Here is a 26,396-nt window from a genome sequence, read left to right on the forward strand (position 1 = left end):
CTTCCTAATAAAGGGAATTATAGGGACATAAACTTTCCAGACAATATTTTTGTGCTGCTGAAAACAGTTTTTCAGGTTAATTCACTCTTCCCTGGTAAACACTCAGTCTGTCAAAATATATCACCCTTTTCTCTCTTTGACTAAATAGGATGATATCTAAGATTAAAGGGAAGCTTAAAATCATCTGACATTATGAATATTTTATTAAATAATACTCAGTGTCAGTCAGTTGTCTTGATTCCATTTTTAACCATAATCAATGATTCTTTCATAAGCATCTTCATTTACTAGGTATTTGTTAAGGCGTTAAATTGATTCCTTCTCTTGAATCAACTTTCTTGTGGAAATTATTTAAGATGATGCTTTGCTTGTTAAATTATATTTTCATGGTAAAAGTTACGATTTTTATTTTGTTTTACTTTTTGTTTTCTGATCCCCCCCACCATTTTTAAATTTTAATTTAATTTAATTTAATTTTAAGTTCCAAAGTACATGTGTAGGATGTGCAGGTTTGTTACATAGGTAAACATGTGCCATGGTGGTTTGCTGCACCTATCAACCCATCACCTAGGTATTAAGCCCTGCATGCATTAACTATTTTTCCTGATGATGCTCTCTCCCTGCCTCGCCATCCCCAGACAGGCCCCAGTGTGTGTCGTTCCCCTCCCTGTGTCCATGTGTTCTCATTGTTCAGCTTCCACTTATAAGTGAGAACATGCAGTGTTTGGCTTTCTGTTTCTGCCTTAGTTTGTTGAGGGTAATGGCTTCCAACTTCATCCATGCCCCTGTGCTACCATTTTGATTTTTTTTTTAATTTACTCAACTACCTAGAATAATGTCATCTAGCATATTTTTTTCTGCTGTAAATTGAATTTGTTTTAAAAAGTTTGAGTTACCAAGACGCCAGACGTGTCTTTGCCTTTGAATTTCTCCAAGACACCCTACTAAATAGGCAGGGATTCACACTCCATTTATGCATGCAAAAAATGAAGCAGGGTTATATCATAGGGCCAATTGTATCCATTTATTCAGCTCAGATTTCCTTACCATTAAGATAGGTATTTGGGACACTTCACAATATACTTCAAGGTCTCCAGGGAAATCTAAACATGAGGCCATAAATGCTCCTAAGCATATTTAACATATCTATACTGTCCTGCAGTGATGCTAATGTATATATCCTTTCAAAGTGCACATTCCAGTCAGCTCAGAGCAGATTATGGCCCTCTTTGCAGAATAAGCACAGCCCCTGGCTATATGCCTGAATAATAACCCTACCTTCCATCATACTTTACAGTTTACAAAGTGCTTTTACCATGCATATGGGTGAGCATATGGTTCAGTTTCTCTCTAACAATCCTGCTTTCAAATATATTGCCTACCGTCAGATTTGGCAACAGAGTGCATGAGCCTGTTTTGGGGCAAGAGAATGTATCCCATCATCACATCCTCACACAGACAATATGAGGACGTATCTGAGATGAGGGGTCTCTTCACCGAATCCTCAGAGGAACCCTGTGAGTAAGCATCTTTGATGAGGATTCTAAGTTCCATGGAAGTGAAATAATTAGTCCAAGTTAAGCTTGCTTATAAATGCCCATGCTGGGAGTTTAACTTGGATCTCTGCCCCCCAATTTGGGCATTTTTACATTATTAATCTATACTAGTGACTATGGCATACAGCTAAAATAATTATTAGCGCAATTAGAAATGTTGTAATTAAATTTTATCATCAAGCCAGAACACCTCTGATGATGGGCTAAGTGGAAATATGGATTCTGAAAACAGAATGTTCTTTGAAGTCATGATAGTGAGGGATACTATCTAATATTAGGTTGTCAATCACGATCAATCTTAATTCCCAATATCCTATTAGGATTGAGTCTGGACTTGCTGTCAGTTTTGCTTCCGGACCCCTGGATAATTGAACCAGAACTTTAAAAACATATTATTATTATTATTATTATTATTATTATGTTTTTTAGAGACAGGGTCTTACTCTGTTGCCCAGGCTGGAGTGCAGTGGCATGATCACTGCAGCCCCGATCTCCTGGGTTTAAGCATTCCTACTGCCTCAACCTCCGGAGTAGCTGGAACCACAGGTGGGTGCTACCATGCCCAGTTAATTTTTAAAAAGATTTCGTAGAGACAGAGGCTCGCTATGTTGCCCAAGCTGGTCTTGAACTCCTGACCCCAAGTAGTCCTCCTGCCTCAGCCACCCAGAGTGTTGAGATTACAGGTGTGAGCCACTGTACCTGTCCTCAACAGACCTTTCACTTTAATCTAAAGAGATGTAAGAGTGAGCGGAAAACACCCCCTTGGATGCACTGTGAGATGCTTCACCCTGGTGCATGGATACTAGACGGTGCTAACAATTCTGAAGTGTAGAACTGAAGTGTTGAGGTGAAGTGTAGTAACCATCTGAGCAAGACAGTGCTTTGAGACTATTTTCCAGTATAAAGAAAGAGTAATTTTTCAGTATGCAATATTATGATAATGCTGTGATACTACTGGAATCACCTTAGCAGCATAATATACCGTAATCAGATATCAAGCTAAGGATGATACAAAGTCTAGAAGTAATGTTCTAAAAGGGGCCAAACATTCTTCAAAATGCCTGTAATCCTGAGCCACGAGGCTATACTCCTCCATGTGCTGCCAAGAAGGGAAATAATCTCTTGCCTGGTGTTCTTGAGATTTGCAAGTTCTCCCATACACAGTGATAGCCAAGATGGGTTGGCATATCCATCATTTAATCTGCAAAGTATTTCCAATGAAATGCAGTACTCTTATTTGATAGTCAAGGTACTGCCAATACTGTTTTAAAAGGGTAATCATCACAAACTTGGCTTACCTCGTAATTCACTTCATGGACCACCCAAATCAGATATTAGACACAGGAAATAACACTTCCAGTTCTCTCCCTTAATTTAATTCTGAACACCAAATGACCTCCCATTTTGCACAAATTGCAGTTATTGGAGATTAAATAATTGCACTAAAGAATCAATATCCTGGTGTTGGAATAGTGTGTATCTATCTAGTGAGATGATAAGGAGAGTTAGGTCTCCATGTCTGAAGGCAGGAATGTTAAGAAAATGGTTTTTAAAGGACTTTCCTAGACCGTTGGTCTGTGATTAAGATAGAGGAGGAAACAGGAGGTCATAGGAAGCAGGAACTGGGGAGTCTGCCAGGTCTGGTGTGGAATTACTTTCTCAGTTTTGCTCTGGGCTAGGGAGTGCTTACGAGTGGGATGGCTGATTTGTGAGTATTTTGCACTTTCCAAATTATTGGTCGTGACAAATTAATGTTGTCGCAGTGATTGACACACCCACCAGAGAGTGTGAGAGTCCCATATCCTTGAGCCTATGTATCTTATTGGCATTACAATGATAGTTGGATGTCGCAGGGCTGTTGCTGACAGATGGAAAGAGAAAAATGTACAGTATATGAAACCACTTTGCAAAATGCCTAATTGATAGTTGCCGTTCAACAGTGTTGGTTTCCTTCCTTGTTCTTTTATGTGCTTTCACAGCACGCTGCACACTCTTTTGTTAAACCGCTTATTTTAATCTATTGATATTTCATTATTTGCAAGCGAAATTACGAGTTTCTGGATACCAAAGGCTGTCTTTTATTATTCGTTAGACACCTAGAACTTAGTACATAGCATTTAATGTCTGCCCTTTGAAATAAAATAAAAAATTAGTGGTCCAAGTTTATATGAGTACTTTTCAATATCTTAGAACATTAAGCCCTGTAAAATGTATCTGGTGATAATACTCCTTCATAAGGGAAAAAAATAAATACGTTATTTTTTAAAAATAACATTATCGGCTGGGCACGGTGGCTCACGCTTGTAATCCCAGCACTTTGGGAGGCTGAGGCAGGCGGATCACTAGGTCAGGACATCTAGACCATCCTGGCTAACATGGTGAAACCCCGTCTCTACTAAAAATACAAAAAATTATCTGGGCGTGGTGGCGGACACCTGTAGTCCCAGCTACTCGGGAGGCTGAGGCAGGAGAATGACGTGAACCCAGGAGGCGGAGCTTGCAGTGAGCCAAGATCGCACCACTGCGCTCCAGCCTGGGCAACAGACTAAGACTCCATTAAAAAATAATAATAATAAATAAATAAAATAAAAATAAATAACATCATCATGAAATAGTCCATCTAAGGTACATGAGGTACAACCAGTAACAAAAATACTCATGTCCACATGCCAGCTTCAGAAATAGAACATTTAAATATTACTGAAATAAAAGGATGCTCTCTTAAATAAACAAATAAATATAATTGAAGACAGTGGTGTCCATTTCCAAATTTCTCCTTCTTCCTCCCACTATCTGTATCATTGTGCTTATCGCTGTCTTGCTTTTCTTTATAGTTTTGGTGTATATGTGTGTAATCTAAACAACGTATTGTTTAGTTATGCATAGATTCTGTAGTTCAGATTAATAGTGTGGTATCACATTGATCTCTAACTTTTTTCATTCAGTACCTTTGTGTAATCCATCCATATCAATATTAATCATAGTGGTTCCTTAATTTGCACTGATTGTATATATATGTATATATTGCATAATTATGTAATTCATTATATATAATTAATAATTATGTATATTATCAGTGCAAATGAAACTACTTTGTGAAACTATATATACACTCACACACACATATATATATACACACACAGTGATATATATATTTACATGGATATATTATCTTATGAATAAACACCATCATTTATATGTACTCTTTTTTAAGTGGTTATTTGAGTAGCTTTCAGCTTTTTTCCTTTTTTTTTTCCTTTTTTTCAACGGTGTGCTACTATAAAGAATGGGTCTGTAAAATTCTTGTGCATGTCCCCTCTCTGCATATACTTAAGAGTTTCTCTAAGGGGTTTTAAATGGGTGCTTAGGAAGGGAATTACTAGATCACAGAACATAAGCAACATAAGGTTCCAGATTATGCTACATTTGTTTCTAAGGTGGTTGTACCAACTTACCCTCCCACCAGAAGCATTTGAGAGTTTTCATTCCTCTGCATCTTGCATAGCATTAGCTATTGTTACATTCTAATATTTTCTAATCTGGTAGATGTGAAGTGATAAGCTTTTTACCTTGTGTTTTTCATTAGCATTTCTCTGATGACTAGTAATGTTGAACATCTTCTTATAGGTCCATTCCTGGTCATTTCTGCATTCTCCCTCCTGGCAAGAATGTTTTCATTTTTACCCATGTTCTTGAAGGGCCTCTTCTGTCCCTTAGTTCTGCCATTTGTTAAGTCTATGTGTGGGTCAGTCCCTGAGGACTCCGTTAGGTTCATTAGGACATTTGTCTACTCTTCTGCCAATCACACCCAGCCTTAACTACTGTAGCTTGAGCTAGTCCATAACCACACTGGTCCAGGAGTATTTTAGTTAATCTTGGGTCTTTATATTTCCATATACATTTTAAAATATCTCATCCAGTTCTACGAAAAACTCCATTTTCCTCCCTCATTAATCCTTCCTGTACTTTAGTTATTTCTTTTAAGATTATTTTCCTTTTCTCCTAAATACTTCCTTTAGATTTGAGGGGGGCTTCTTTTTATGATAAATTTTCACCGTTTTGTGATCTAAAAAATGTACTTATTTCTACCTTGTCCTTGAAAGAATGTTCATCTGTGAGTATAATTATGGGATGTAGTTCTTTTCTCTTGGCAATCTGAAGGTTTTTTCCTACCCTCCTCTTGCTTTTGGGAAGTCAGCGCCCAGTCTCCATGTGACACCTTGGTGGGTAATCGATGTGTGGGTGTGTGTATATGTGCCTGTCTGCTTTTAAGATCTCTTCTTTGACATTGGTATTATTGCTATTCAGCATTCTCATTACTAAGTATGGACTTATTTTCATTTATCCTACTTAATATTTGCTGTAGTCGCTGAATCTGATGTATCATGCTTTCCTCAAATTGCAGAAAATGCCTCTGCCAAGGTTGACCACCTCTCTTTCCGTCATTTCATTCAAAAACTCCAATTAGATGGTATTAGACCTGTTCACTCAATCTTCCATGTCTCTTAACCTCATTTCATTTCCTTGCATTTCTTCTCGTAATGTCTTCAGATCTGTATTCCAGTTTGCTAATTTTCCTTTTCCTTCTGTCTCCTCTGCTCATTAAACGCAGCCATTAAGAGATGCTATTATGTAGTGGTTGAGAGGTCAGGTTATGGAGACAGACTGCTCGTATTCATATTCTAGTTCTGAGACATATTAGCCATGTGGCTTTAGGGCAATTAATACCTACCTCATAAAACTGTTAAGAATTAAATGAAGTAATATGTGAAAATTCTTGTAACTGTGCCTGGCATAGGAGTAAGCTATAAATTACTTTAACTATAGATTTCAGTTTCAAATATATATAAAGTTCTAGATGTTCCTTCAACTTTAACCTTTTCCTTTTTGATAATTTTTTCATGATTTTAATTATTTCCTTTTGTGTGATTTCTGACTGGGACCTCATATTTGTGGGAACTTCACATAGGGTAAATCCTTGTGGCGTGAGTTATCAATTCACTCCTTCACAGAAGATTTATGTTTAAATTTGTCAAAGCCCTGAAGATACTAAAAATGTAAAACTTAAAACTATAAAAACCATGGAAAACAACCTAGGCAATAGTTCCTATGCCTGGACATAGGCACGGGCAAAGATTTCATGAAAAAGACACCAAAAATAATCACAACAAAAGCAATAATTGACAAATAGGATCTAATTAAACTTAAGAGCTTCTGCACAGCAAAACAAAAACAAAAACCTGTCAACAGAGTAAATAGCCTACAGAATGAGAGAAAATGTTTGCAAACTATACATCTGACAAGGTCTAATATCCAACTTCTATAAGGAACTTAAACAAATTTACAAGAGAAAAACAACCCCATTAAAAACGGGCAAAAGACATGAACAGACACTTTTCAAAAGAAGACATACATGTGGCCAACAAGCGTATGGGAAAAAAAAGCTCAACATCACTGCTTATTAGAGAAATGCAAATCAAAACCACAATGAGATACCATCTCACACCAGTCAGAATGGCTATTACTAAAATGTCAAAAAATAACAGATGCTGGCTAGGTTGCAGAGGAAAAGAAACACATATACATTGTTGATGGGAGTATAAATTAGTTTACCCAGGGTGGAAAGCAGTATGGCAATTCCTCAAAGAGCTAAAAACAGAACAATCATTTGACCCAGCAATCTGGTATATACCCAGAGGAATATAAATTATTCTACCATAAAGACACGTGCACATGAATGTTCATTGCAGCACTATTCACAATAACGAAGACATGGAATCAACCTGAATGCCCATCAATGATAGATAGGATAAAGAAAATGTGGTGCATGTACACCACAGAATACTATGCAGCCATAAAAGGAGGAGATCATGTCTTTTGTAGGAACATGGATAGAGCTGGAGGCTATTATCCTTAGAAAACTAATGCAGAAATAGAAAACCAAATACCACATGTGGTCACTTATAAGTGGGAGCTAAGTGATGAGAACTCATGAACACAAAGAAGAGAACAATAGACACTTGGGTCTACTTGCTGGTGGAGGGTGGGAGGAGGGAGAGGAGCAGAAAAAATAACTATTGGGTACTGGGCTTAATACCTGGGTCATGAAATAATCTGTATGACAAATGCCCATGACATGAATTTACCTATACAGCAAACTTTCACAAGTACCTCCAAACCTAAAATATAAGTTAAAAAATAAATAAATAAAAAGTTAAAAGTCAAAAAATAAAACCACATTAAATCAAATATTTCAGGTCATGGTTTTTTTTTTTTGTTTTTTAAATTGAATTCAGGCTAGAAACCTATCTGAACGTTTAGGACTTCACCTCCCCTGACGTGTAAGAGCCAGTCTCAAAAAGGAAACATTTCACTGCTCTCTGTTTCAGATTTGTTGTTATTCTGATTTGTAGTTCACTTTCTCATTGAGATGGTAGCATTTCAAGAATTTTGGGGCTGGGTATAGTAGCTCACATCTGTAGTCCTAACACTTTGAGAGGCCAAGGTGGGAGAATCACTTGAGGCCAGAAGTTCAAGACCTGTCTGGGCAACAAAGTGAGACAACCACCACATCTCTACAAAATTTTTAAAACTAGAAAAGAAGAGTTTGGACTTTATCCTTATCTTGTAAGAGCCTATGACACTCTTTCAATTTTGTGTGCAGGCAGACATTAAAATTGAAGCTCCTATTTCCTGGGATGTGTAGATGACCTAAGGGCAGTTATGGGCCTTAGCACTAGTTTACTTCTCTTGATTCATTATTTCATTTTACTTCTCAGAATTTGTATTACTGTTTTTGCAAACTCATGTATGCATTCAAAGAGATGTTTTAAAATGATTTATCTGGCATTTCTGTATGCTTTATAATAAGGGAGAGTTTAAAAATATCTAGACTGCTGCTTTGCTAAAAGCAAAATATCATAATTAGTAGATACCCATTCAAATATTTGTTGAATTTTTATTGCATGTTCTCTTCCTCCTCCAGCAATTTTCTTTCCTGGGACATTTTTTTTCCTAGTTGTTTTTTCCTCATTTTCCTCATTGTGGCCACTGATCCCTTTGACTGGTTTGCTACTTTTTCTCTACAGACTCATTGGCCCCTCCTAAAGTATCCTTCGTGATGGATTCAGGTAATGGCAGGATAATCAGAATTATTGTAGGCAACTTTCATTAGCTGGATCACTTCTCCACATGTGGCAGTCTGCTGCCTATGGACTGGATTAGAGCATGCTTTTCATTCTTTAATGCACATGCATATCACCTAGAGATCTCCTTAAAATGCAGATTCTGCATTTATACTTTGTACTTAATTATTCCAATATCTAAAGTATCTGACTTTGCTGTTTTCTCTTTCTGCTGACTCTTTCTTGTTCTCCTTGCTCTGTCCTGTGCTCTGTGATTTCTGACTGTGACCTCCTGTTAATGGGAACTTTATGCAGGGTAAATGTTTGTGGCCAGAGTTATCAGCTTACTCCTCCCCAGAAGATCTGTGTTTACATTCAGTGGGTCAGGAGTGGACCCTGAGATTCTAACAAGCCCCCAGTTGATGTTGACGCTGATGGACTAGGAATCACACTTTGCATCTCAAGGGGGGTTAACACATAAGTATCAATCCCAGGAAAAGGATCTTCAGTGAACGATGGCATTCCTAGCTAAGGAAATGGGCATCAGAACCTATCTCCACCTCCAAGTAGAATAAGTAGCATGATGTGGTGAAAAGTATAAAGATTTGGAAGTCAGACAAGCATGGACTGAGTATGTATTACAACTATTTATAAACATACATGCTTCTTCTACTTCCTGGCAAAGCAGTGAACTCCACTTTTTATCCTCTCCAAGTTATGCATAGCCATGTGACTTGTTTTGGCCATGTAGTGTTGAGCTGATGTCTCTTTTTCTTCAGATGGAATCATTTTCTTGCCAGACAGTACTTATGACTTACAGTGGTCACCAGAACTGCAGCATCAACATCACCTGGGAGTGTTAGAAATTCAGATCTCAGGCCAGGCACGGTGGTTCATGCCTGCAATCCCAGCACTCTGGGAGGCTGAGGCGGGCAGATCACCTGAGGTCAGGAGATGGAGATCAGCCTAGCCAACATGGTGAAACCCTGTCTCTACTAAAACTGCAAAAATTAGCTGGGCATGGTGGCAGGTGCCTGTAATCCCAGTTACTTGGGAGGCTGAGGCAGGAGAATCATTTGAATCCAGGAGGCGGAGGTTGCTGCAGTGAGTTGAGATCGTACCATTGTACTCCAGCCTGGGCGACAGAGCGAGACTCTATCAAAAAAAAGAAGAAAGAAAGAGAGAGAGAGAGAGAGAGAAAGAAAGAAAGAGAGAGAGAGAAAGAAAGGAAGGAAGGAAGGAAAGAAAGAAATTCAGACATCAGACCCCAAACTCTTGTATCAGAAGCTTCATTTGAACCAGATCACAGATGACTTACATGCATGTTAAAGCTTAGGAAGGTCTGCTCTAGTTCACTCTTCAGTTACCATAGGGAACGTTGGAGAATATGTTCTTTCTGTGGTGACATGATGTCCAAGCAGCCTGGAGTGGAGCAGCCAGCATGGAGGATGACATGGAGAATCGTCTGGACTTCGCATAAGGAAGAAATCAATTTTCTTTTGCTGAGCCACTGAGATCTTGGAATTGCTTATAATTGTAGCATAGTGCAACCATTCCTGATTTGTGACTAAAACACCCAAAACTACTAAATCTGAAGCTTGATTTGGAAGGTTTGGAAATATTAACCAGATGACTTAAACTGAGCTTAGTTCTTTTATAAATAGGGATAACTATCATTTTAATTTGATTTTGCTGTATTTATTTTTATATATTTAGGGAATGCAAATGCAGTTTTGTTACATGGTTATATTGCATAGTGGTGAAATCTGGGCTTTTAGCACACTCATCACCCAAATAGTGAACATTGTATCCAATAGGTAATTTCTCATCCCTCACCCACCCTCCCAACCTTCTGAGTCCTCAGTGTCTGTCATTTCACTCTCTATGTCCATGTGTTCACATTGTTTAGTTCTCACCTGTAAGTGAGAACACGCAATATTTGACTTTCTGTTCCTGAGTTAGTTTAATGGCCTCCAGCTCTATCAATGTTGCTGCCACCGATATTATTTCATTCTTTCTTATGACTGAATAGTATTCCATTGTGTGTGTGTGTTGTGTGTGTGTGTGTGTCACATTGTCTTTATCATACCATTCACTGGTGGACACTTAGGTTGATTCCATATCTTTGCTATTGTGAATAGTGCTGCAATAAATATATGAATATAGGTATCTTTTATGTATAATAATTGGTTTTCATTTGGGTGGATACCCAGAAGTGGGATTATTAGATCAAATGGTAGTTCTTTGAGAAATCTTCATGCTACTTGGGAGGCTGAGGCATGAGAATCGCTTGAACCCGAAAGTTGGAGGTTGCAGTGAGCTGAGATCATGCCACTGCACTCCAGCCTGGGCAACAGAGTGAGACTTCATTTCAAAAAAAACCAAAATCTTCATACTGTTTTCCATAGAGGCTGTACTAATTTACATTCCCACCAACAGTGTGTAAAAGATTGCCTTTCCTTGCATACTCAGCAATATCTGTTGTTTGTTGACTTTTTATCAGTAGCCAATCTGACTGGTGTAAGATGTTATCTCACTGTGGTTTTATTTTGCATTTCTCTGATATATTGAGCATTTTTTCATATGTTTGTTGGCTGCTTGTATGCCTTCTTTTGAGACATGTCTGTTCGTGTTCTTTGACAATACAATGTTGGCGGGAATGTAATTATTGAGTTGTTGTAAAGATGAATACATTTCTACAAGCTACATGGATATATAATAGGTAGACATATAATAAGATTCAACAGATGGCAATTATTGCTGGATAAATGGTCAACACCCAGTGGGTTAGTGATAAAAGAAAAACTCACAACCATGTGTCAGCAAACCACAACCCCTGTGCCAAATCTGGCCCACTGCTTGCTTATGTAAATAAAGGAAACAGCCACATTCATTTATCTGTATACCATTCACACCTGCTTTTTCACTACAACAGCAGGGTTGGATAGTTGCTGCAGAAATCATATGGCCCACTCAGCCAAAAATATTTACTTTCTGTGTCTTTTCAGAAATATTAGGTGGTCTCTGTTCTACAGCTGTGTCATAGACTAACATGAAAAGACAAAGGAGATATCTGTGATTTAGTTGCCACATGAATGTATGGACACCCTTAAGGTTGAAGGGAGGTGAAACGTGGTGTTTGTCAAAGGAAAGATCAGATGCAGAACTAAGAGGCTAGGACACCAGAGTTTCACAACGACCAGTTCTCACGTTGGGTCAGACTTGATATGGTGCTTATACAAAATGAGAATCGGTACACAGTATCCTTATATAGTTGCCCAGAAATGTGATATATGGATTTATAATAGGAGAGAAAAAATCCTTCTTTAGTTATGTGCTCCTTCCCATAGAAGTAAAAATCAAGAAATCGCCATCAACTTTATCCTTCCAGTTGGCAGGATTCTTTATAACAGTTCTCTTAACAAACTCGATTCCATTGTTTTCATACTGTAAAAGACTCAGGCTCTTTAAAAGAGCCACCAGCAGGCTGTAACAGTAAAAAGAACGAAAAAGATATCTTGAAAGAACTGTAAGTAAAAATATGGCACAATTAAATGGTGTAGAAGCAAAGAGCAATAACCAGAAACTAGAAAATTCATAGTAAGGGACCTGCCTTCGGGCACATCTCTCCCACAGGCGGCTGGACACCTGCTAGGTCAGTGGAGTCCTCCCTGTGCTCACAGCTTGTGGCCAAGGAAAGAATGGCAAGTAATGCCAAACCTAATGGTGGATAAGATACAGACTATGCAGAAAAAAACTGGCAGAAGGGGCTAAGTTCTTCCCTGCTTCGTGGACTCAAATCTATCTACAAGGGGAAGCCCAGTGATTAGCCAATTTGTATGAACAATGCAAGCCAATTTAGATGTGATGTTTTCTTTCTCTCTTTCTTCTCTTCCTTCCTGTTGCCATGTTGTCCTTTCTTTCTTTCTCTTTCTTTCTTTCTCTCTTTCTTTCTCTTTCCTCTTTCTTTCTTTTTCTTTCCTCTTTCTATTTCTTTCTTTCTTTCATTTTTCTCCCTTCCTTCTTCCTTCCTTCCTTTCTTCCTTCCTTCTTCCTTTCTACCTTCCTTCCTTACTTCCTTCTTACTCTCTTTCTTTCCTTCTTTCTTCCTTCCTTTAATTCTTCTTTCCTTCCTTTTCTTCTTTACTTCTTTCCCTCCCTCCTTCCTTCCTTCTTCTCTTCTTTCCTTCCTTCCTCCCTTCCTTCCTTCATCCTTCCTTCCTTCATCCTTCCTTCCTTTATTCCTTCTTTCTTTCTTTTTTCTTTCCTCCTTCCTTTTTTCTTCTTCTTTACCTTCCTTTTTTCGTTCTCTGTCTCTTTCCTTCTTTACCATCAAACATCCATCTCTCGTTTTTAGTGAAACATTATTGCAGTTTTCTTTTGGAGAAGCACACCTCCTATATTGTGTGCAGTACTGGTGAGGAAGTGACTACGAATGCCCTTTCCACCTCTTGTCAAGGAAGGAGCAGTGAATGACCAATGCTAGGTTAGTTGGACACTAAACTAGAGCACTGCCTCCTGTTATGGCTAAGGGCAGGTGGCTGGTTCTCACTCACTCCAGCAACAGTATGGACGTAGCAGGGAAATTATTTTTTTCCCACTGCATAGGTTCCCTGGAGCCTCTGGGTGCCTTTTCAATTCAGTCCTGAATTTTTAGTTCTTCCTTGAATTTCATACACTATGCCCATTTCTTTTGAATCATTTCTTTTTTCTCTTAGGTCAGTTCTGAGTAGTTTTATTGCATGCAACCAGTGATCCCTAACTGACACACTTAGGCACCAAGGTGCTCCATTTTGCTCTTGAGCCAGCAATTCTGTGGTCTCTAAAATCACCGTTTATAGACAGATGGTGGCTGTTATGCTCTGAATTGTGCCCTCTACAATTCATATGTTGAAGCCCTAAATGCCAGTATATCAGAATGTGGCTGTGTTTGGAGTTAGGCTCTTTAAAGGGATGACTAAGGTAAAACGAGGTATTTAGGCTGGGCCCTGATCTAATAGGACTAGTTTGTTTATAAGAAGAGATTAGGACACAGACACACCCAGAGGGGCGATCATATGAAAACAGAGAGAAGACAGCATCTACAAGCCAAGGAGAGAGGCCTCGGGAGAAATGAGCTCTATGAACAGCTTTCCCTTGGACTGTTAGCCTCTAGAATGGTAAGAAAATAAATGTGTATTTTTTAAGCTAGTCAGACAGTGGTACTTTGTTATGGCAGCCCTAGAAAGCAAATACCGTAGCCATTCTCTTTATCTGGTACAGAAGCAGCTTTATTAATATATTAAGATAGGAATTACCTTGTGAGAAATGCCCAAAAGGTAATGTTACTTTACTGCTTAATTAATAGTCCTACCTTTACTATTGTTGATGAGCCTATATATTATAGTACACTGGAATAAGATTGAATATATGGATACCATATTAGTGCAGATGCAGAAAGTTTCAAGGCTACTGAGAACTCTGTGCTGAAATGAAAATAATTCCCAATGAGGCTGATGTGTTCACCTTTAACTACTTGTTCCTTTTCCTTAAGAATTTTGTAATTTTTAAAATGCAAATGCTCTGGGAAATGGTGTATCTTATCCTGACTACACTAGAAAGCAGAACCTGAGGAAAGGATTATGTTTATATGCTTTATGTGGCAGGTGCATCCCAGAGCAGAAAGGCTGAGGGAAAAAGGAAGTGACACTGAGGAGAATGCAAGATGGTATAATATTTAGTGCACTGGCCTCTGCTACACAACAAATCATATAATCAGATATATAGCAGATCAACAGGTGCATTCACTCAGCCAGGTGAGTAGTCTGCAGACAGGCAGAACAAAGAATCCATTGGAAGATTACACTGTAGGGACGAAAGGGGAAGGAATTTATTGGTTGAGTTCCCTTCTGCCTTCTGTCTTCCACTGGTGACAACTTACCTCATGGTACAGAACTCTCTTTGTCATCCAGTCCCTTTGACAACTTTAGAAGCCAGGAGGAGCCAAGAACTCAAGGAGACGAAATCTCACGGTCCTATTTCCACAAGTAATTGTTCATCCTCTGCAGTGACTGAAGTAGAAGAAGTTGATGGTTCAGGAGGCAGTGATGTCACAAGAACCTGAAAAGGCACACAAGATCTGAGAGTTACGTAGCAGTATTTAAACCAGTTATTTATATTTTAGTTGTGAATGTGATTGATTAAAAGATTTTGCAGTAAAGCATAGGAGTCAGGCTTAGAAAGGTTGCCCATCACTTTTGACCATATTCTGTCACCCAGAACCTTGGCACACATTACACAGCCTCAGTGGCTTAGTGCCTGGTTGGAAAACCAGCAGAGTTTGAAGAACACATAGCTGCCTTTCTGCAACACCAAAATCACACTGATAGTTATGCTTCTTACCTCTGCACTGTACTGCACATAATTTGAATTGTGCAGAAAAGAGTTCACAATTGTGGGGTATATAATAAGGTGTCCAATACACAAGTAATATTATTTCATATTTATATGGAATGTGTCCAGTTTATGCCATCTTATCTAAAAGGGCTTCAATGGCATTAGAAAGAGTTTAAAGGAGACTACTAAAGATGATCAAAGAGATATACTACAGGTAGGTAGATTAAAGAACTGGAGTTGATTAGCCCATATTAAACAATAACTGAGCAAGAGAGTTTTTCAGCTCGGGATCACTTGAGCACCTACATTTTACATTCCTCTTTTATTTTTCAATTCCAACAAAAAATAGCAAAGAATGAACAACTAAAGATTAATTTATTTCTGGAAATACAGCACTAGTGCTTCTCACATGCAAAATATAGAAAAGAAAGAGGGAAAGGGCCATTTAAACTACAGTTCACATGTAAAAAAGAAACTCACCCTAGACATACCCCTTCTGAAGCCTAGTCCAAGATATGATGTCTGGAATCCAGATGAGACTGAGGGTAGACAAGGCAGGGAAGAAAAAATGCTCATATGGCATCCTCTGTGAAGTGAACAAGGGACAAGCATCTTCAGAGTGTGACCCTAGCCCCGAGGTGCATGCACACCCGGTGTGTATGTCAGGAGGCTGCCAAAGTCCTGGAAATGGGGCACTGTTGTGCAGGCTCCTCAGAAGGTGTGGTGTTCGTTACTGAGGGCACTCTGTGTTCCATCCAACTACCAGCAGTCACATCAAACAAACAAATAAACAAACAGTTCTTCACCAAAGAGGCTACGGCTGCCCTAAAGTGGATAGCCTCCTTCTCTTTACTCCCCACAGCCCATGGCATTATCCACAGGGAGAAGTGAAGCTGCAGGAAACCTAACCTGTCTTTTGTTTGCTTGTATAACATTTCCTTCATCTGAACACTATGCTTCTCTACCTGGGAGCCAAATAAGTTTTGCATCCATGCATTTCAACTTCCAAAACATTCAAAGACAAGACAAAACAAAACAAAACATTAACCTCCTTCCATAATGATAAGCAGACAAGGACATGACTGTGTAGATGCATTTAAAGATCCATCAGAAATATCCTCAAGTGTATTGTCAATAGGATTTGAGAGATTATGAAACAAGAGTAGTCATGGAAAGAGAGCAACCATAGATCAAGAACATGTGAGATTAAATGGAAATGGTTTCTGAATATTTAAAATTACAATTACAGCAGAAAAGTGTGGATTGGAGACTGAGAAATGTGAGTTGGAAAATGAAATGTAGAATACACTTCAATTCAGGTTTTTGAAAAATAAAGAGAATAAATGGATGAAGAAAAAGACATGTTATAGAAGGGAAGGCTGGAAACAACACGATTATAAGAGGGCAAAGGAAAGGCACCAGAAGCTGTAATAAACCAGAATTCTCTGAGAAAGGGATTTCAGATTTTATGGTCAAGCAGGCAAAATTAAAGGTATCCATGTATCCTGGTGTTTTTTTAAAAAATCAACATTAAGGAAAAATCCTATAATTTCGCTGGCAGAATAAAAGTATCACATGAAGATTGTACAAAGTGGGAAAAATAATCAGACTGCTTCTTTTTATAGTAAATTCCACAGCATAATATAGCAATCAATAGAATTATGAGAACTGATGATTGTGACATAGATTCAATACTCATTTAAGATACTCATTTATAAGGGTGATAAAAACATTCTTACAAAGGAAGGTAGTTATAAAGTTTAACAGCCACATTTTTGTCCTGAAGGCTACTTAAAGAATCTCTGCAACTTCTGGTAGATCCAACCACTGCAACTTTATGGTAGATTCAACCACTATTTTTTCAATCTTAGACTTCAGTACTAAGATGGGGATAAAGAAGATATTGATCCATAGAGACTAAGACACAAAGACAAGTCAATAGCTGATGAGGAGTGAATATTAATATTTTTGGAAGCTAGAAAGCATGTGGGCATATTGTAACTCACACGAATAAACTGAACCTGAAACTCATCCTAAAGCAGCATTTGATAACCCTCAAAGGCTCAAAGTTTAGACACAAAGATACCTCTCTAAGCAAGGGTGCTTAGTTGGACTAGCGGTAAGGTTGATCAAATGTCTGTCTATAAAGTAGGTAGATATCTGAATCATCTGATCCACTCTGTGATTCTGGTGTAAATCTAGGAAGTTTGCCCTCTGGACACTCAAAACCAAAACTAGTCTGGATTCAAGATGGCAACACAATGGGACTTAACTGAAAGTCTACATTTTAAAAATGGTGAGTGCAATTGTACATATATTTGATCCGTTAGAGTTGTCTTAGGGCTCATTGATGTTCTTTCCTTTATTAGATCCCTTTTTTCTCTTTGTGTTTCATTTTGCATAGTTTCTATTGCTATATCATCAAACTCACTGAACTTTTCTTCTGTAATGTTTCTATTTGGCTGTTAGTTCTATCTAGTATATTTTCATCTCAGACACTACAGTTTCCATCTCTGTAAATTTTATTGGGTTGCTTTTATATGTTCTAAGTCTCTGGTTTTTGAACATATGAAATACATGTATAATAACAATGTTTAATGTCATTTTCTGTGAATTCTAACTTGTATGTCGGTTAGTTTCTATTGATTCATTTCCATTGATTAACTATCATTTTTTTCTTCTTTCTGGAAAGTTTCCTCTGATCTATCTTGTATGTGAATATGAACAAATGATAAAACTGACTTAAAGCTATTATTGCCATCATTATTATTAATGCAACCTTACTTTAGTCATCAATATTGAAATAATGATTTCTGTGATGTAAGTAATAGTACAAGAAAATGTTTGCTGCCATAATATATATTTAATTTGTTAGAAAACATCCATTTCTACCTCACCTTCCATATAGCATCCTAAAAGGCATTTAACAGCTGAAAAATAACTTACGATTTAATTCTTGGCATGATTATTTCTTTGAGAGGGATCTATTTACTTGGATATAACACAGTGACCCCCTCCATTCATTCCCTCTGGTCTGCATAAGCATTCTTGTCTTTTAACATCCTCAGAGTTTTATTTGATTCACAGAACAACATCACTAACCTTAAATAATTTCAGCTCAGGACACAGATCTTTAAAAATAAATTTAATTTTATCTTGCAATAAAGAATATTTGAACATTATAATTGAAGAGTATTAGGATTTATAAGGCCAGATGGTATATGCTTAAATTACCCCAAAAGTATCGTAAGTATTATATACCTTTTATATACTTTAAAAGGAGAAGCTCATTCAGATTTTTTTTTTGCAATGACCAATTCCATTTATTCTGATAAACTCTATGAATGGATTCTACTTTGAATCAGTGTTTGGATATATGAAAAGACATCCTACTGGTATTTTATTCATTCTCACTGCTCAGCTTACATCCTGCAATGTTTTCTTTTTCTGAGCTCCTTCAGTAACAGTGTGTGTGGGTTTGTGTGTGAGAGAGACAGTGCTGAGGCCGTGTCTTTTCATGTCCCAGAAATACCCACCCATTCTTTTATCCACCACCCTGAGGGGGACACCAGTATCTGCTGACCTCTTGCAGCTTGCTTATTCCGGAAGCTGTTTATTATGTTTCCAATCTCCTGCCACCCTTTTTCGTTCAATCTCCACTTCCTGGATCATTTTCTTCCCACCTCATACTTTATTTTTTCCAGTCCTCCTCTTGTAGCACTGACAATTTTGATTTATAACATATCTTGCATGCCCTTCTCTTTTCCTTGAACTGGTAATGTATTTTCTTTTTCACCCCTATTGCCCATGTCTCTGAGTCTAGCTTATTTATTTCTCAGTGCTGAACACAGCCATCAAATCCCTTGTAATTTAGGCTCGGAGGCTTTTCACTTCCAATCTTTACCATGACTCCATTTTTTGTATTTCATATTTTGCTCTTAAAACTAAACGATTCCCTAGCAAGCCTGAGCACCAGCCCCGGACACCGCCTCCCCCCAACCCCACTCAAATTTGCTTCTCCAGGATTCTATTACATCAGTGCATTCATTTGGGGGATTTTCCTTAGTCCCATTTCCAACCCTAATTAAGTCTGCCTTGCTGCTTTCTTCTGTTCAGTCTCATCTCCATAGACCTATTTTCAGTTCCAAGTGCTCCAGATGGAGCCATACACCTGCACTTTGATGGCGGAAATGTAAAAATGTGACATTTGTGGCTCTGAGAATCTGGATGTCAAAATCCAAAACGTGTTTTATTGTAAAATGAAACAGTCCTCTCTCTGCCCCAACCCATTCCTTGCTTGTAAATTGTTTAAAGATTTGGACTACAGATTCTCTTTTCTTTCCTTTCCTACTTCTCTGAAGTGATGATGTGAATAGGCCTTGTTACACGCGGGAGAGTAACCCATTATTTCTCCCAGATAGGTTCCCAGGATTTGCTCCAATTTTACTCTAATTTTCTCCCAGTTCATGCCCACTCCTTGGTTCCCATCCCATTCTCATATCTGGATACACTACCACTACTGTGTAGACCAGCTCCTTGCAAACGTCATCAAACTCAAAATGTTAAATATGAAGGTAAATGAAACACTGCTTCTCAAAACTCTTCTAGTACCCCTAAAATCATTTTGAAAAACAATGTCCTTCTTTGCTTGTTTTAAAGTTGGCATCTAAAATTTTTCACATGCTGAATGCTGGCAAAAGACATAATTGCCTGCATACTCTCTCTCTCTCTCTCTCTCTCTCTCTAATAATTAATTATATATTTTATTTTATTATTTATATTTTATTTTATTAATTACATATTATTTAATATATACTTATTGTATGTTAAAATGTTAATATATTAATATTTTAAATATATTTAAATTAAAATATTGAACCTGCAGATTCAGATCATTGTATTTATGACATCCTGACTAATTAAACTAATACATATCCCTTAGGACATTTGCTCTTAAGGTTTAGTGCCTATGCCAAACTCATGAGTCTAGAAATAGTTACTGAATTATTATTATTATTTATTATTATTAATTTTGTAAGTATAGCCAGCAATGCATTCTTTTGAAAAATTATTATGCAAAGTCCACAGTTGACATTAACATTCACTCTTAGTGGTGTACATTCTATGGGTTTTGACTAATATATAATGACATGTAGCCACCATTATAGTGTCAGACAGTAGTTTTACTGCCCTAAACATCGTCTGTGCTCCGCCTATTCATCCACTCTTCTCTCTCCCAAACTCCTAGCAAGCACTGATCTTTTTACTGTCCCCATAGTTTTGCCTTTTCCAGAATGTCGTCTAGCTGGAATCATACAGTCTGTAGCCTATTCACACTGGCTTCTTTCACTTAGTAATATGTGCTTAATGCTCCTCCATGTCTTTTCATGGCTTGATAACTCATTTCTTTTGAGCACTGAATGATATTCCGTTGTATTCATTCACCTACTGGATGATTGGATGACATCTTCATTGTTCCTTAAGTTTTGGTGATTATGAATAAAGCTGTAATAAACATCTGTGGGCAGGGCTTTTTTTGTTTTTTTGCAGTTGCAAGATTTAATAGAGTCCATACAAAGGGAGGGGACCCAAAGAGGGTAGCGGTTGCCTGCTCAAGTGCCTGGGTTTATATCCCGATCATTGTCCCTCCTGCTGTGCTCTCAGGCGATAGATGATTGGCTTTCTTTACCTCCTGTTTTTGCCTAATTCGCATTTTAGTGAGCTGTCTTTACTACCTGATTGGTCGGGTGTGAGCTAAGTTGCAAGCCCCATGTTTAAAGGTGGATGCGGTCATCTTCCCAGCTAGGCTTAGGGATTCTCAGTTGGCCTAGGAAATCCAGCTAGTCCTATCTCTCAGTCCCCGCTCTCAACAGGAAAACCCAAGTGCTGTGGGGGAGGTTGGCCAACAACCGTTCTAACTGCTTCCTGCTGAATTGGGACGTAGTAGGGGTCATGCAGTTGAGATTTCCTCGGGAGGGGTGCCTTTGATGTCATTAACATCGGAGCAAGGGCTCGCAGGCCAGTCCAGGGGTCCCTGGTAGATCTTAGTCACGGACTGCATCTGGGGCTCCATTTGAAGAACCATTTGTAGCTTTACAGCTTTGATTCTGAAAGAGACAAGTTTAACAAGGAGGTTAAAGATACAGGGTCCAAAGAGGAGTAACAATATAATAGCTGCTAGAGGTCCTAAGAAGGGAGAATCCAGGGCATCCATTGGCTGAGGAGGCCCGAGCAGCCGGTGTTTTGAAGCTCCTCTGCTCTATGTTGTATTCGATCTCGAATTTCTTTAACTTTCTCGGTGATGATTCTGGATTGATTAACATAATAACAGCATTCTTACCCTAAAAATAAACAGGTTCCCCCTCTTTCGGCGGTTATCAAATCTAAAGCTCTTCGATTTTGAAGGACTACTGCTGCTAGGGAGTTAAGTTGATCTTGCAAGGTGACCAGGGAGTTGGCTACCCATTCCGTGTCACCATTTAGTTTTTGAGATAATTTGTAGAACTGAGTAGAGATTGTGATATCGCCAATGCCAATACCTAGTCTGCCTAGCACTCCTGCTCCGATAACAAAAGGAAGAATGGGTACTCTTTTGTTGCAGGGCTTAGGTACGACATAACTGTATAAATCTTGTTCAGTATAAATGGTCATGGGGCACGAAGAATGAGAGGAAGCACATAGATTCTGAAGAGCCATTCAAACAACAATAGGCTGAGGTACCACAGACAAAAAAATATTCCTGAGGGTAGGCAGACTATTTGTGTGGGAGGAGTTACCCACCTGATGCATTGGGAGTTGGTTGTGTCTATAGTATTGTTAAATTTTACACAGGCAAGGTTTGAGGTATGGGTTATTTCCAGATTGGAAACAAGAGGTCCTACTAAAAAGGAAGTGGTGTTTATTTTTGTGCTGGAGTTGTTCCATTGTTCAGGTATAGGGATTGAAATGTATGGCCTGAAGTGCAGGGGGAGGCACATCCAACAGTTAGTAGGGTTTTGGGCCGAGACCTTATGGAGCCTAGTGAGGGTGGTATTAAATAGGCTTACCAGGCAAGTATGGGTACGGAGGGTTTCATGTAGTTTTGAGAGATCTAGTTCTTTGTAGGGGCTAGGGGCACTATGTACCCAGGTCAGTTGGGAGATTACTTCCTTTACATGTTTTTCTCTTGCCTGATCTTGAACTCCACCCCCATCAGACATACCGGTATGGGTGAAGTAAGTCCAACAGATGGTGGCTCCAAGTCCTCCAGGACAACTAGGATTAATAATTTTCCCTGTCCAATAATGAGTATGTGCATGCATGCAAAGAGTGGCAGAGTTATAGCAGTTGCGGGGCATATGGGTGTGGGCGGTGAAGGTGGGGTTTCCTTTAGATAAACTCCTATATGATGGGGCATCAATATTTCTGGGAAGCTGCATTTTTCAAGAAACTCTTGGTAAGGGGAGCTACTGGTCGTACAGTGGCATGGAGGGGGTGCAGTGAGAGTGAAAGGGGGTACTGCCTTTGGTAGGGAAAGGAGGCGGAATCCTTTAGTTTAACTTGAACAGGACGGGCATTCTTTGCTCATCCATATTGTCCTTCTGTGGCCTAGACTTCAGGGTTAATTTCTTCCTCAAGCAGGGGACAACAAACGGGTGTTCCTTCTCCTGTGTTTAGGTGTATAATGGCCCCTGCTTTTGCTAGAATGTCTCTCCCTAACAAGGGAGTGGGGCTTTCCGGCATAATTAGAAAAGCATGTGAAAAGAGTAAAGTTCCCCAGTCACAACTTAGTGGCTGGGAGAAGTGTCAGGCCTCTGAGCCCAAGCCAAGCCATCGCATCCCCTGTGACTTGCACATGTACACCCAGCTGGCCTGAAGTAACTGAAGAATCACAAAAGAAGTGAAAATGCCCTGCTCCGCCTTAACCGATGACATTCCACCACAAAAGAAGTGAAAATGGCTGGTCCTTGCCTTAAGTGATGACATTACCTTGTGAAAGTCCTTTTCCTGGCTCATCCTGGCTCAAAAAGCTCCCCCACTGAGCACCTTGTGACCCCCACTCCTGCCCACCAGAGAACAACCCCCCTTTGACTGTAATTTTCCTTTACCTACCCAAATCCTGTAAAATGGCCCCACCCCATCTCCTTTCACTGACTCTCTTTTCCGACTCAGCCCGCCTGCACCCAGGTGATTAAAAAGCTTTATTGCTCACACAAAGCCTGTTTGGTGGTCTCTTCACATGGACGCACATGACAAGAAATATCTAGTGACTGACTGTCCTAGGACCCCTCAGATAGTGACAGATCTGGAGGACAGTTGTCCAGGACAGGAGAGTAAGACTGAGAAGGCCACGCCAGTGTCCCGCAGACAGTTAACCTTCTGGCCCCCAATGGTCAGTCATACCCAGGCCTCTGTGAGGGTGATGGCATCAGCTGGTGCTTGCCCTGGGCACCCTCAGCCCTGCTGCTGGATCATCTGGTTAGTGGCTTCTGACTCAGAGGACCTTTGTCCCCTGGGGCAGTGGGCCTTCCAGTGATACTCTTGACATAAGGGGCAGGGACAAGGGGCCAGCTTATTTCTACTTGGACAATCTTTTTTAAATTGTCCTTGTAGACCGCACTGGAAGCAAGCCCTATTAGGCATTCGATTTGCCCAGCTTTTCCTTCTTCCAGAGCCTCCAAAGTCCCTTGCCTGAGGGCCATGACTAAAGTGGTGGCCCTTTTTTTTTCCCTCCCGTTTGTCTTGTTCCGCCTGCTCCTCCTGATCTCTATTATAAAAAACTGAGGTTGCCAAGTTCAATAGGGTTTCTAAGTTTTGCTCTGAGTCTAAGGGGACTTTTGAAGAATACCCATTGTGTTTTTTCCTCAATCACCTGGGAGGAACCATCTATTGTCCTGTCCTGAAGGGAGTTCCTCCTAGGTCTGGTCGGACCTTTGTATGGTAACTAAGATCTAAATCCCTTGTAAGGAAATCTGCTGGGTTAAGGGAATTATCAGTGGTTAGTGTTAAATTACCTTTTTCTAACAGAATAGCCCCATACTTTAAGATTTTTGAGTTAGTAAGCTACCTTTTTTAACTTAGAATAATTCTGAACTGGTGAGGTGTGCTCACAACGAGGTCTCCTCTAAAGTTATTTTTCTACTTTCTTCTGTTAGCAAAGCAGTTGCTGCTACAGATTGAATGCATCCGCGGGTTACTGGGTTAAGCATTTTTGATAGGAAAGCTACGGATTATCAGTGGTCTCAGTATTTTCAGGCTATGCCCTTGTTTACACTGACAACAAGGTAGTGTTGGAATGTTATAGGGTCACAGAGAAGACCTTCAATGATCAATTATAGGTTTTTAATTTACCCTGGCTGTTAAAGGAATAGGGCACACCATTTTTTACTATTTCTTTCTCTTTTTTTCTCTTTGACTCCCTCTCTCTCCTCTGTCTCCCTCTCTCCTCTCTGTCTCCTTCTCTTTCCTCTCTGTCTCTCTCTCCTCTCTGTCTCTCTCTCTTTCCTCTCTGTCTGTCTCTCTCTCCTCTCTGTCTCTCTCTCCCCTCTCTGTCTCTCTCTCTTTCCTGTCTGTGTCTCTCTCTTTCCTGTCTGTGTCTCTCTCTTTCCTGTCTGTCTCTCTCTCTCTCTCTCTCCTGTCTCTCTCTCTCCTTTCTGTCTCTCTCTCATGTCGGTCTCTCTCTCTCTCTCCTGTCTCTCTCTCTCCTTTCTGTCTCTCTCTCATGTCGGTCTCTCTCTCTCTCTCCTGTCTCTCTCTCTCCTCTTCTCTCAGCCATTACAAACTTGGGACCCTGGCAAGGGTGGTGGGTAATGGGTCCCACATAACTGCCCACGTCGAGACCTGTATGCCTAAAATGGGAGGGATACCAGGGACAAGACTCCCTGGGTTTATAGTCTAGATGCCTAAGGACACAGGGTGGAGCTTCCTTAGATCCCTTTGGAGATACAACTTGCTAGAGGAAGTGAAAGTCTGAACCATTAGTACCTAGGAGGTAGGGATCAGAGGAAGTAGATTCAGAGGTAAGGAGAATTTTGGGGCTACACTTTCAAGAAAGTCATGGTTGGGACCCAGGAGGTTTGAGTCAGAAGGAAAGGTAGGGGCACACGCATGGGCGACTGTTGAATAGAGAGTTCTGGCTGCACCATGATCTCAACCAACTAATGCCAGGAGTTCAGGACGACAGCTTTCTGCCTCTAGTCGGCCCTCGGTTTCCCCAAGAAAATTGAAAGTGGAAGCTGGTTCCAGGCAGGCCAACGTTCCCAACCCACAAGGGTTAGGGGTTATTAGAAAGCCCTTCCCCAGACAGCCTCACACCTGAGTCTTAAGTCCGGCAGCCACACTAATCGTTTTTAACTGGCTGACAGGTGCCCGGTATTTTCCTCCAATTCGAAGGAAGGATAGGACAGAATAGCAAGCAAAAGTGGTCCAATATTACTCAGCACTTTGGAGGTCCCTTCGTGGTCACCAAAATGTTACCAGTGGGTTCTCGCTCCCAGAGCTCCCAAGATGGTGGCGGGCTGCTTCCAAGATGGTGGTAAGCCTCATGTTCTCTCACCCGGGGTTCTTGGCCTCATGGATTCCAAGGAATGCAACCTGGGGCCATGGGTGAGTGTTATAGCTCTATTAGAAGCCGTGGATTACAGAAGAGAACCATGGAATTCAGTGACTAGTGTTCAGTTTGATTAGGACAAACCCAGGCACTTGGCTGTGCAGGAACAATGGCAAGCCTCTAGCCCGATCGGGAGTGGCAATGGGTGCCTTGCTGGATCTGGAGCACAGCAGACACCCTGCCGGATCTGGAGGGATGGAACCAGTGGTGGGTCTGCAATGGCGGCAAACAGCAGTGGTGGATGGTGAGCGAAAGCTCAGCTCCAGCCGTAACAAACACGGACCAGAAGAGAGTGCAGTTGCAAGATTTAATAGAGTGAAAACAGAGCTCCCATACAAAGGGAGGGGACCCAAAGAGGGTAGCCCACAGGTTTTTATGTGGCTGTAAGTGCTCTACTCATTTGGATAAATACCAACAAATATGTTTGCTCGATCATATGGTAAAAGTGGGATTTAGTTTCATAAGGAAATGCTAAACTTCCAAAGTGGCTATGCCATTTTGCATTCTGTTTGATGTTTTGTACACTTTTATCTTCAGGACCTCCAATAGCATCTGGCACACAGAAGATACTAATCAATATTTGTTCATTACTGAATGACAAGAAGCACCTGTGCAGTGTATTTAAAATGTGGATGCCCCAGCTAAATCCCTAGAGATTCTGATTCAGTGTGTCTGGAGTGGGTCCTAGGAATCTGCCTGTTCAGTCAGCACCCATGGAATGCTAATGTGCATGGTCTGGAAACCACACTTTGA

The 26,396-nt window shown here is 39.9% G+C and overlaps 1 protein-coding gene across 1 annotated transcript in view; it reads right to left on the reverse strand.

The window, feature by feature from the left end:
* Window positions 1-18,782: 18,782 nt before the first annotated feature.
* PNPLA4 (patatin like phospholipase domain containing 4) overlaps window positions 18,783-26,396 on the reverse strand; it is a 248,908-nt gene continuing 241,294 nt past the window's right edge. Inside the window, exon 8 of the mRNA XM_015126905.3 lies at window positions 18,783-21,162. Within this exon, the coding sequence (XP_014982391.1) occupies window positions 21,006-21,162 (157 nt within the window). The 3' untranslated portion in view covers window positions 18,783-21,005. The remainder of the gene's footprint in view (window positions 21,163-26,396) is intronic.

The sequence above is a fragment of the Macaca mulatta genome, chromosome X (assembly GCF_049350105.2).
Source record: "Macaca mulatta isolate MMU2019108-1 chromosome X, T2T-MMU8v2.0, whole genome shotgun sequence".
Classification (NCBI taxonomy): Eukaryota; Metazoa; Chordata; class Mammalia; order Primates; family Cercopithecidae; genus Macaca; species Macaca mulatta.